Source organism: Nicotiana tabacum, chromosome 12 (assembly GCF_000715075.1).
Source record: "Nicotiana tabacum cultivar K326 chromosome 12, ASM71507v2, whole genome shotgun sequence".
Lineage (NCBI taxonomy): Eukaryota > Viridiplantae > Streptophyta > Magnoliopsida > Solanales > Solanaceae > Nicotiana > Nicotiana tabacum.
Window position 1 is genome coordinate 44,568,012 of NC_134091.1, and position 13,446 is coordinate 44,581,457.

The 13,446-nt window shown below is 40.3% G+C and overlaps 1 protein-coding gene across 1 annotated transcript; it reads right to left on the minus strand.

The window, feature by feature from the left end:
* Positions 1-6,505: 6,505 nt before the first annotated feature.
* Positions 6,506-7,566, minus strand: LOC107782875 (abscisic stress-ripening protein 3-like). Its single transcript, XM_016603816.2, has 2 exons — positions 7,307-7,566; positions 6,506-6,824 (listed from the first exon to the last, which is right to left on the minus strand). Exons 1-2 carry the CDS (start codon positions 7,457-7,459, stop codon positions 6,639-6,641), a joined length of 339 nt encoding a protein of 112 aa, XP_016459302.1. The 5' UTR covers positions 7,460-7,566; the 3' UTR covers positions 6,506-6,638.
* Between the last annotated feature and the right edge of the window lie 5,880 nt (positions 7,567-13,446).

The following is a 13,446-nucleotide window of genomic DNA, read 5'->3' on the forward strand; positions in this document are numbered from 1 at the left end:
TGAGGCTGAGTCATCCGATGCTATTATTATAGGTACTGTTTCAGTTTGCAGTAGACATGCTTCAGTTCTATTTGATTTGGGATCTACTTACTCCTATGTGTCATCCTATTTTGCTTCATATTTGGTTGTGCCTCGTGATTCTTTGAGTGTTCTTGTGTATGTGTCCACACCATGGGAGATGCTATTGTTGTAGATTGTGTTTATCGTTCATGTGTGGTCACCATTGGGAGTCTTGAGACTCGTGTAGATCTTCTACTTCTTGATATGGTCGATTTTGATGTCATTTTGGGTATGGATTGGTTGTCGCCTTATCATGCTATATTAGATTGGCACGCCAAGACAGTGACCTTAGCCTTGTCGGGGTTGCCTCGATTAGAGTGGAGAGGGACTTCTAGCCATTCTACTAGAAGGGTTATCTCTTATGTGAAGGCTCGGCATATGGTCGATAAGGGGTGTCTAGATTATTTGGCTTATGTCCGCGATTCTAGTGCGGAGGTTCCTTCCATGGATTTAGTGCCAGTTGTTCGTGAGTTTCCATAGGTGTTTCCTGCAGACCTTCCGGGGATACCACCCGACATGAATATTGATTTTTGTATTGACTTGGCTCCGGACACTCAGTCTATTTCTATTCTGCCATACCGTATAGCCCCGCCAGAGTTGAAAGAATTAAAGGAACAATCGCAAGACTTGCATGATAAGGGCTTCATTAGACCTAGTGTCTCGCCCTGGGGTGCACCTGTGTTGTTTATGAAGAAGAAGGATGGGTCGATGAGGATGTGCATAGATTATCGGTAGTTAAACAAAGTCATCATCAATAACAAGTATCCATTACCGAGGATTGATGATTTATTTGATTAGATTTAAGGTGCCAAGGTGTTTTCGATGATTGATTTGAGATCTGGCTACCATCAGTTGAGGATTAGGGCATCTGATGTCCTTAAGACAGCTTTTCAGACTCGGTACAGACATTATGAGTTTCTAGTAATGTCATTTGGGCTAACAAATGCCCCAGCAACGTTTATGGATTTGATGAACCGGGTGTTCAAGCCCTATCTGGATTATTTTGTGATCGTGTTTATTGATGATATATTGATCTACTCCCGCAGTCGAGAGGAGCATGAGCAGCATCTCAGGATTGTACTTCAGACTCTGAGAGCCAACCAGTTGTATGCCAAATTTTCAAAGTGCGAGTTTTGGTTGGATTCAGTCGCTTTCTTGGGGCATGTTGTATCAGCAGAGGGCATTCAAGTAGATCCTAAGAAGATTGAGGCAGTTCAGAACTGGCCTAGACCCACTTCACCTACGGAGATCAGGAGTTTCTTGGGCTTAGCGGGCTATTACCGTCAATTTATGGAGGGGTTTTCATCTATAACAGCCCCGTTGACCAGGTTGACCCGGAAGGGTTCCCCATTCAGATGGTCAGATGAGTGTGAGGTGAGCTTTTAGAAGCTCAAGACTGCTTTCACTACAACGTTGGTGTTGGTATTGCCCACAGGTTCAGGATCTTATACGGTATATTATGATGCGTCTCGTGTTGGGCTCGGTACGGTATTGATGTAGGAAGGCAGGGTGATTGTGTATGCGTCATGGCAGTTGAAGGTTCATGAGAAGAATTACCTTGTCCATGACTTAGAGTTGGCAGCCATTTTTCATGCGCTAAAGATTTGGAGGCACTATCTTTACGGTTTGTCGTGAGAAGTTTTCACGGATCATCGGAGCCTTTAGTATTTGTTCAACCAAAAGGACCTCAATTTGAGGCAGAGAAGGTGGTTGGAGCTATTTAAAGACGATGATATCACTAATTTGTACCACCCCGAGGAAGGCCAATGTGGTGGCCAACGCCTTGAGTAGAAAGGCAGCGAGTATGGGCAGCCTTGCGTTCATTCCAGTTGGTGACAGGCCGCTTGCATCAGATGTTCAGACTTTGGCCAACCAATTTGTGACGATGGATATTTCAGAGCTTAGCCTTGTTCTAGCTTGTACAATCGCTCAGTCTTCCTTGTTTTATCGTATCAGAGATCGGCAGTATGGCGAGCCTCATTTATTAGTCTTTAGGAACACAGTGCGGCACGATGGTGCCAAGCAAGTTACAATTAGAGATGATGTAGTTTTGAGGATACAGGGTCGTGTTTGTGTGACAAATGTGGATTGACTTCGTGAGATGATTCTTGTGGAGGCTCACAGTTCCCGGTATTCTATTCATCCAGGCGCCGCCAAGATGTATCAGGACTTGCGGTAGCATTATTAGTGGAGGAGGATGAAGAAGGATATAGTTGCTTATGTAGCCCGGTGTCTAAATTATAAGCAAGTAAAGTAAGAGCATCAGAGACCTGGTGGTTTGCTTCAGAAGATAAAGATTCCTGAGTGGAAGTGGGAGCGTATCACTATGGATTTAGTTGTTGGACTCCCACAGACTCAGAGGAAGTTCGACGCAGTTTGGGTCATTGTGGACAGGACGACTAAGTCGGCACATTTCATTCTTGTGGCAGTTACCTATTCTTCGGAGCGGTTGGTATAGATTTACATCCGCGAGATCGTTCGTCTCCATGGTGTGACCGTGTCTATCATTTCTGATCGAGGTACGCAGTTTACCTTGCACTTTTCGAGAGCAGTACAGTATGAGTTGGGCATGCGAGTTGAGTTGAGCACACCGTTTCATCCTCAGACGTACGGGCAGTTCGAGCGCATTATTCAGATCATGGAGGATATGCTCCGCGCATATGTTATAGACTTCGGAGGATCATGGGATCAATTCTTTCCCCTTGCTGAGTTTGCTTACAACAATAACTACCAGTCGAGCATTCAGATGGCTCCCTATGAGGCATTATACGGTAGGCGGTGTCGGTTGCCAGTTGGGTAGTTTGAGCCGGGGGAGGCTCGGTTGTTGGGTACAGGATGACTTGGATAAGGTCAAGATTATTCAGGATTGACTTTGCACAGCTCAGTCCAGGTAGAAGAGTTATGTCAACCGTAGAGTTCGTGATGTTGCATTCATGGTCGGAGAGAGAGTGTTGCTTCGGGTATCACCCATGAAGGGTGTAATGAGATTCGGAAATAAGGGCAAGTTGAGCCTTAGGTATATCGGGCCCTTTGAGATTCTGGAGAGAATGGGCGAGGTGGCTTACAGACTCACATTGCTGCCTAGTTTAGTAGCTGTTCATCCGGTATTCCATGTGTCCATGCTCCGGAAGTATCACGACGATTCGTCCCATGTGTTAGATTTCAGCTCTGTCCAGTTGGACAAGAATTTGACTTACGAGGAGGAGCTGGTGGCTATTCTAGCCCGGCAGATTCGACAGTTGAGGTCTAAGAGTTATCCTTCAGTTTGAGTATAGTGGAGAGGTCAGCCCGTTGAGGCAGCTACTTCGGAGTCCGAGTTGGACATGCAGAGTAGATATCCACATCTTTTCACCAGCCCAAGTACTTTTCTATGTCCGTTCGAGGACAAACGGTTTTTTTAGAGGTGGAGAATATGATAACCCGATAGGTCATCTTATATTTTAAAACCTAATTATGTGATCCGAAGCCTTAAAAATCTCATTTTTACCCTCCCCGAGTTACATGCGCGGTCTTGACGTGTTTCCGAAAAGCTTTTATGTTAAAATCTGTGAACAATATGAAATGTTGCTTTGAAAACCATTTGAGTTGACTTTGGTCAACGCTTTAAGTAAACGGACCCGGATTCGTATTTTGACGGTCCCGGTAGGTCCCTATCGTAATTTGGGACCTAGGCGTATGCCTGGAATCGAATTCTGAGGTCCCTAGCTCAAGATATAGAATTTTGATTGAAATTTAAAAGTTGAAAATTTAATGATTTTAAGAATATCCTAATTTTGGTTTTGTTGATACCGGGTCCGTATTTTGGTTCCGAAGCCTGGTACGGGTCCATTATAATATTTATGACTTGTCTGTCAAATTTGGTGAGAAACGGAGTTGATTTGACGTGATTCAGACGTTCGATTGTGAAAATAGAAGTTTTAAAGTTGTCTTGAAAATTTTATTTGATTTGCTGTCCGATTCATAGTTTTAGGTGTTATTTTTGACGATTTGATCGCGCAAGCAAGTTCGTATGATGTTTTTGAACTTGTGTACACTTTTGGTTTAGAGCCCCGAGGGTTCGGGTGAGTTTCGGATAGGCTATGGAATGATTTGAACTTAGAAAGTTTGTTGGTTTTCACTTCTATTGGTTTCTAGTGTTTCCTTCTTCGCGGTCGTGAATATACTCCCGCGATCACGAAGGGTAAAATGGGTTGGGGGAGGTTTTGTTGTACGCGAACTCAAAGAATGGCCGCGAACACGGAGCATTGGGGGGCCTGCTCTACGCGAACGCGACCAACCACACGCTAACGCGTAGTGTTAGATAGCCGGGGCAGGGGAGTTGAGGTAACTCTACGCGAACGCGAGCCCAGTCTCGCGAACGTGGAGGTGAGGCGGGCTAGAACTTCGCTAACGCGTGAAATTACTCGCGATTGCATAAGCCAGTTGGGGCATGCTCTGCGCGAACGCGTCAGGTTTCACGCGAACACGATGAACACCTGACGCCAGTGACTTAAAACAGTCTCAATTACGGGATTTTGCCATTCTTTCAAAAAATTTAAAACTAGAAGACCTAGAGGCAATTTTCCTAAAAGTTGTTCTTCCCCAATTTGTTGGTAAGTGATTCTAACCTACTTTCTTTCAATTACCCATTTCATTTCATGAGTTTTCAACCTAAAATCAAGGATTTACATGGTGTAAATTGGGGGTTTAGGTAGAATTAGGAATTTTTGCATAATCGGAATTTAGACCTCGAATTGAGGTCGGATTTCAAAGTAAATTATATAATCGGGCTTGGGGGTGAATGGGTGAATGTATTTTGCTCCGGACCTCGAATTTTGACCAAGCGGGCCCGGGGTCGATTTTTGACTTTTTGGGAAAAAGTTTGGGGAATCTAAATTTATGCATTGTAATTAATTTCTTTAGCAATATTTGATATTATTGAGTCCTTTGTGGATAGATACGAGTGGTTTGGAGGTGAATTATAGAGAAAAAGTGGTAATTGAGCATTGAGTGGCCTTTGGAGCGAGGTAAGTGTTGTGTCTAACCCTGATTTGAGGGAATAGGACTTGTTAGTCTATTTGCTACATGTTTAGGTGTTGGAAAACAACGTATATATGAGGTGACGAGTACTTATGCGTTATAGTCGGGTTAAAGAATACGGGTGGGGGCTTGGTTTCTTTCGATTATAGCTTTCTTTGTTCATGTTATCCATGTTTAGACTAGTATTGTTAAATTGATCGTTCTTATTATGTTTACGGATTTTCTAGTGATAATTAAGTATTTACTTAAAAGTTGAGATTGATATTATGGAACCAAATATTGAAGTAAGGTTTGTACTTGTTATTCTACCTCCCTGTTGTTATTTATGCATTGCCTTATGGTAAGGGAGAGTGTTAATGCACGAAGGGTGATGCCGTGCCATATTGTGAGTGTTAATGCACGAAGGGTGATGTCGTGCCATATTGTGAGTGTTAATGCATAAAGGGTGATGCCATGCCACGTTATGAGAGTTAACCCACTAAGGGTGATGTCGTGCCATATCTATTGATTTATATTGTGAGGCTGAGAGTAAAGGCACGAAGGGTGATGTCGTGCAATTTTCTTCATTGTGTTTAGTTGTTTTCACTGGTTAAAAGCATGTTGACTGTTCTGGTTATCATTTCCGTTGTATCTCCTATATCATGTGCCCCTTTAGCATGTCCCCCTCCCAATAATACATGTTTAATTGTTATTGTTGTTTTCTTGTACATATACTGTTATATGCACAGGTTTATTATGTGGGTGTCTTGTCATAGTCTCGTCACTATTTCGTCGAGGTTAGGCTCGACACTTACTAGTACATGGGGTCGGTTGTACTGATACTGCACTCTGCACTTCTTGTGTAGATTTTGGTACCTGTCCTAACTAATCGTGAGGCTTAGTAGCTTGGATTTTTGCTGTCAGGAGACCCAAGGTAGATCTGATGGCGTCTACAGACCCTGGAGTCTCTTCCTAGTTTTATCATTTACTGTTTCTTACTTCAAAACAGTGTATTTTCCCTTTTTAGACTCTATTTGTAGTAAATCATAGTAGCTCGTGAGTTGTGACTCCAGATCCGGGTGGTAGTAATTAATGAAGTTTTTATATTATTCCGCACTCGCCGTATTCCATTTTTGCTTATTTGTTGTTATTTACTGAATTGAATAAGGATTGGCTTGATAATTTTCTAATGACGGTTTGCCTAGCAAGTAGAATGTTAGGCGCCATCACAATCCCGACGGTGAAAATTCCGGGTCGTGACAAATTAATAGTTCTATAAGTCAATAAAAAAATTCTTTACGTTATTAGTATAGATGATAAGTTATAAATTATTGTATTAACTAGTTAAACGATAAACAAATGCACACAGGCGCAGCATACCCATTTATTACGCCACTCAGAAAAGCAACTATATAGAAGGTACGTAGTTCAACAGTGAATCGGGAGGAAAGTAAAAAACACACATGATTATTTATGGAAGCATATATCTACTAGAGAACATTACAGTAGGAAAACACAATTATACTCCATACAGGAAAGGGAAAGCAACAGCAGAATTAAAGGTCAAAAACCAATGTAATTTAGAAGTGGTGGTGGTGGTGCTTTCCTCCCTCAGCTTCTTTTTCTTCTTTCTTAACATCCTTCTTGTCGTGGTGCTCATGAAATGCATATCCACCAGCTCCAACTGCAGCAGCTGCTGCTATTTCTTCTTCTATCTTGTGTTTGTGTGCATGCTCTGGATCTTTCTTTGCTTCATGTTTCTCATGCTAAGATGTTTATCACCAAAACCAAAGGAATTAACATTAGAAAGAAAAGTTAATATTGACGTAGAGACAAATTTCAAAAATTAGTTATAAAATATGTTGAGTGACATACGTGATGGTGGGAGTTCACGCTTAAAACTACTACTATGAGCTAACTAATATCAGCATTTAACTATGACTACATTTCATTTTATAATTATAAATGGTAGAAACTTTAATTCCTTTGAAAATTTATCCTTTTACAAAGAATTTTAAGTTATATACACATCGTAAAAAAAATACTATTAGTGCAACGCTATTACTCTAATTTAATACATGTTACTATATCAAACTTGATATGAGATCTACCTATTGTTGTAAATTAACTTAACTGAAAAAACTTCAGAGAAAAATAATCTTTCATGATCAGATACAATTTAAATAGAAGAAAATAAGTTTATGAAATTCTGTCTCTCAAATATATACTATAAAAACATTATATTTACCAAGGCGTAGACACCAGCAGCAGCAGTGCCAAGTTCACCAATTTCCTCAAGATGCTTATGGTGTTTGATTTCCTTTTCGTAATCGACGGGGCCGCCTTCTTCCTCCTTGTCCTTGTGGTGGAAGAGGTGGTGGTGGTGCTTCTCCTCCGCCATGAGTTTGGGTGGCACAGTTTGCGAAGAGTATCAAATGTAGTATGAAAATGATGTCGATTGAGAAAGTGGGTGATGCTTGATACAATTACGTTCTGGGAATGTTACCCTAGTATTGCTCTATTTATAAGCGATTAACTAATCGAGGACATGGTCCAAATTAAATATTAGCTGATATATTCAGTATTAATAATTGTGGAGGATGTGGCACTTTGATAGTCATACAACTGCTATAATTTATGAGTTTAACTTCTAAATCTTGACCGCGTCAAATAATTTTTACATATTAACTCACCTAAAAGATAATTATAGATATCGTTCATGATAAGTGGGATTAATAAATTGAAAAAATGCATGTAACTTGTTATAAAGCCAAAAGTACATTGATGCATGTAACTTGCTGTAAAGCCAAAAGTACATTGATAGTGTAAAGACATTTCACACTATATATATATACACACGTTAAATTCATATTTTTGTACATGACTGAGATTTTTAAGTTTGATTTGGAGAGGAAATAAAATTTATGAACATTTTTTATTTTTTATCAATCGACTGCATAAAATTATAGATGAAGGCTTGTTGGCTAAACTAGACACAAGCTGATGACTAATCATAGTTAGCTTGTAGACTTAACTGTAGAGTGTATAGTTAGGTTGTTAAATGTATGGTTTGGTAGTTAGACGTTAGTTATGGTTATTTGGTAGTTGGTAGTTATTTACTGTATATATACACAGTGCACATCGAATAGAAATTAAACGAACAGATTCCAATTTCATTTCTCTCGATCTGTTCTTCTTCTCTCTCAAATTCTCTCTCACTACTAGAAATTCGGTAAAAACCGACCAAAAAAATCGACCAACGTTGGTCGGTAATGGCCAAAAATCGACCAAAACGCAACCATATACGTGTGGACGGTATTTTTGTGGTCGGAAAGGCATACCGACCAACTTTGGTCGGTCAATTAAATTCAAAAAAAAAAATATTGCAAAAAAATCAAAAAAAAAATATTACAAAAACAACCGACCAAAGTTGGTCGGTATTTTAATTATGTAATAAAAAGATTCACCATCTGGGAATCGAACCAGGGTCTGTACTGTGGCAGGATACTATTCTACCACTAGACCATTGGTACATTTTATTTTAAGACTGTCTTTTATTTGATTTATACTTTTTAATTGTATTTTCGCACGAAAATAACCGACCAAAGTTGGTCGGTTTTATTAAAAAGTAAAATTACCGACCAAAGTTGGTCGGTTTTTTTAAATGACCGGCCGAATTAACCGAACAATTTTGGTCGGTTTTTTAAATATTAATTTTTATTTAATTTAATTGAAAAACCGACCAAAGTTGGTCGGTTTCTTGAAATATAAATTTCGCGGGACTCAAAAATAGTTTCCCGCATTTTTGCGCCAAAGAAAACCGACCAAAGTTGGTCGGTTACGTAAAAAAAAATTTAAAAAAAAATATTTTGAAAAACCGACCAACTTTGGTCGGTTTTTTGACCGACCAAAGTTGGTTGGTCGACCTTGGTCGGTTTTTTCCGAATTTTTAGTAGTGTCTTCTTTATGGATATATGTATATCTAAGCTCAACTCTCTCTCTCTCTCTCTCTCTCTCTCTCTCTCTCTGACAGCCATGGCACCTAACATAGTATCAGAGCCGCCAACGTAGATCTACATCGCAATTCTAGTTTCTCTCTATTCTTCTCAGAAACTTCGATTCAACAATTTCTGGTTGAATCATCGTAGAGTTCGTCTGAGCTATAAGGAGCTAGGGTTTGTGAATTGAGTGAAAATGTCTCAGAATTGTTCACTACAATTGTTCTGTGATTTTGTTGCTGCTAGAAAATGGCAATTAGAGATGAGTCAAGTCCCTCAAGTGGTGTACTTGTTCCTCCTACCACAAGAAATGATAATTTGGGTACTGGTACCACGAGTTTCCCAACAATCGATCAGAATTATCCACTATTCTTACAGCCAACAGACACCTCAGAGAGTACATTGATATCTCTTCAACTTACTGGATCTGACAATTATACCCTATGGAGTCGTGCTATGAGGATTGGTCTTTTAGGTAAGAGAAAATTAGGCTTTGTTGATGGTCGATTTCTTAAAACTAGGTTTGAACCTGAATTACATGACCAGTGAGAAAAGGTTAATATTGTTGTTCTATCATGGATCATGAACTCTCTTAGACCATGCCTATTGAGTAGTGTCATGTATGCTTCTGATGCTCATTAGGTTTGGGAGGATATCAAGGAAAGATTTGATAAAGTCAATGGTTCTAGAGTTCTATACCTTCATAGAGAAATTCATAGTCTGACCCAAGGAACCATGACATTGCTGATTATTTTTCTAAACTAAAAGATCTGTGGGATGAATTTGATTTTTTTTTTTTTTTTTTTTTTTATGCACTCATGTCTTGTCCCGGTTTCCCTTGTCTTGAATCTAAGAAATATTCTCAGCATTTTGAAGCTCATAGATTACTGTAGTTTCTGGTACGCTTGAATGAAACCTATTCTCAAGCTAGAAACCAAATTATGATGATGTCTCATATGCCTAGTATCAAATTCTCTTCTTGTTGATCAATAAAGTCAGAGAAGTCTTGCAACCTGTCAACAGTCTATACTAGTTACTGAAGGGATAGAAAGTACAACATTGTATAGCAATAAAGGGAATGGAGCTTCAGGTGGTAACTATAAGTTCAAGAAAGGTTAGGTCCAATGTGAATGTTGCCATTGCAAGGGACATACCAAGGAGAATTTCTACAAACTTCATAGGGTATCTACCTGACTTCAAGACCAAAAGGAAAGGACATGCATATACCCCTAGCCTATATGCCAATGGTGCCTTGTAACGACCCGGCCGGTCGTTTTGAGAGTTAGATCCCCGAACCCCTATTAACTGTTTTCCCCATATCTACTTCTGCTATTGTGACTTGCCGGGATGATTGGTTTTGAGTTTCAGAGTATTTTGGGACCCTTACTCCCTAAATGAGAGTTTAAGTCTTAGAATTTGGACCATAATCGGAACTGTATAAATACGATTTCGGAATAGAATTTCGTCGATTCCATTAGTTCTGTTGGGTGATTTTGGGGGCTCGTAGCTCATTTAGGCTTGAAATGGCGAAAGTTAAAATTTTAGAGTTTTGGACCGGTAGTAAAAATTTTGATATCGGGGTTGGAATCCAATTCCGGAAGTTGGAATAGGTCCGTAGTGTTGAATATGACTTTTGTGCAAAATTTGGGATCAATCGGACGTGGTTCGGTTGGTTTCAACATCGGTTGTTGAATTTGGAAGTTTCAAGTTCTTTAAGTTTGAATCGGAGGATGATTTATGATTTTAGCATTGTTTGATGTGATTTATGGGTTCGACTAAGTTCGTATGATGTTTTAATACTTGTTAGTATGTTTGGTTGAGGTACCGGGGGCTTCAGGTGTGTTTCGGATGCTCAACGGGTCATTTTTGGACTTAGAGAAGTAGCAGACTTTTCTGGTTTTTGTTGCAGAAGTTTGTTCTTCGCGTTCGCGAAGGTGTGGACAGTGGAAGCATCGCGAACGCGAGGAGTAGGACACGTTCGCGAAGAGTGTTTTCTGAGTGTGAGGTTTTATTCTTCGCATTCCCGAAGGGGAGGACGCGAACGCGAAGGTATGGTCTGTGTGTGCATCGCGAACGCATGAGTGTGTCGCGTTCGCGAAGAGGAGTGAGGCTATTGGGGACCCCAAGTCCTTGTTCTACGCGTTCGCGAAGTGGTGGTCGCGTTCTTGAAGGTCTGAGCTGGTAAATCTTCGTGTTCGCGAAGGGTTAAATTTGTGGGCAGTCGAGTTGTGCTTCGCGAACGCGAGGGACTTGTCGCGTTCGCGAAGAAGAGAGGTCTGGACAGAAAGTTTAAGTTCAGAAAATGGGACATTTTCCATTTTTAACGATTTGGATCTCGGATTGAGGCAATTGTTGGGAGATTTTAAGAGGAAACAACGGAGTAAGTGTTCTTAACTCAATATTGATTAAATTACCCGAATCCATGGTTGTTTTTATCATTTAATTGGTGAATTAAGTTGGAAAAGCTTGAGAACCCTCTTGGATAAATTTGAGGATTTGAGGACCGAATTATTATCGGAATTTAGTAATTTTAGTATGGTTAGACTCGTGGTGGAATGGGCGTTCCTATTTTGTAACTTTTACCCGATTCCGAGACGTGAGCCCCACGGGCAATTTTTGAGTTAATTTCGGAATTTTTGTTAAAGTGTTGATTTCATTAATTAGATGAGTCTATTTTGGTTGTATTTATGATATGTAATTTCTTTTGGCTAGATTTGGGCCATTCGGAGCCGGATATTCGTGGGAATGGCATTGTGACCGATTGATTGAGCTTGGTTCGAGGTAAGTGGCTTGCCTAACTTTGTGTGGGGAAAATCCCCTTAAGATTTGGAACTATTGTAATATGTGAGCGTCGTGTACGTGAGGTGACGAGTACGTACATGGGCTAGTTGTGGAAAACCTTGATTTTCTTCGTGAACAACAATAGGTTTTTCCTGTTATTTTGAGTTATACCATTTTAATGAGTACTAACCTATTTTCATTCTTAATTTAGTTATTCCAATATGTGTAGCTATCATGTTTAGTCTAATACAACATGTCTACGTGTCTTAATTGTTTATGTGAATTATGTGCAACATGCTTAGTGAATTTCCTGCATCTTCCCAGACTGGCACTTAGTCTAAATTGTAAGAATTTCGTGATGTAGTTGTATTTATATCATTCGCGCTGCATATTTACTTTGGGAGTACGGAACGGTATTCCAAGAGATCCTCCTGTCTTGCATATTTACTTTGGGACTACGGAACAGTATTCCGGAAGATCCCCCTACACATTTATGTTTGGGACTACGAGACGGTATCTCAGGAGATCCCCTATTATGATTTTTGTGTACTGAGTTGTTACATTCTATGATTTCATTGTTGTTAAATTTCAGCCTTTATTTTATTGCGGTATTACACTCTATATTGTTTTTATTATATATTTTCCAGTAGGGCCCTGACCTAACCTCGTCACTACTCGACCGAGGTTATGTTTGGCACTTACTAGGTACCGATTGTGGTATACTCATGCTACTCTATGCACATGTTTTTCGTGTGTAGATCCAGGTGCACCTTATCAACCGCACTATCAGTGAGCCGGGACAGCTTTGGAGACTTCAAGTTATATCTGCCGCGTCCGCAGACCTCGGAGTCCCCTTCTACTCTTTCTCATGTCCATTATCTTCTGTATTTTCCTTATTAGATTCTAATGTATAGAGACACTAGGTTTTTTCTTCTGTAATTTGTGATTTACGATGTTCCGGATTTTGGGATTTATTGTGTATTTTGAATAGTTGGTTAACTTTATATTTTTATTTCACTATTCCACAAAAGAAAAATGTTAGGCTTACCTAGTTGTAGAGACTAGGTGTCGTCACGACGTCACACGGAGGGAAAATTAGGTCGTGACAAGTTGGTATCAGAGCTCTAGGTTCATAGGTGTCGTGAGTCACAAACCGATTTAGTAGAGTCTCGCGGATCGGTACGGAGATGTCTGTACTTAACTTCGGGAGGCTATGAAACTGTTAGGAAAATTTCACTACTTTGATTCCTTGTCGTGTGAAAAAATTGTTGACTTCAAATATTATAAACTTTTGTATTCTATTCTCTCACATATGGTGAGGACACGTACAAGTGGATCTGATGACCAGGTACCCGCGCCCCCTGCTAGAGCCGCGAGAGGCCGGAGCCGGGGTAGAGGCCGAGGACATCCACGTGGTGCAGCCAGAGCACCCGCACGAGCTGCTACAGAGAAGACCCCAGTAGCTCAAGCTGGAGGGCAAACACATGAGATACATGTTCCTGCACCAGCCCTCCAGGAGACTCTAGCCAGTTTCTAAGCATGTTCAGCACCTTAGCTCAGGTTGGATTGATTCCACTTGCTCCTACCACATCTCAGGCCCGGGGAGGAG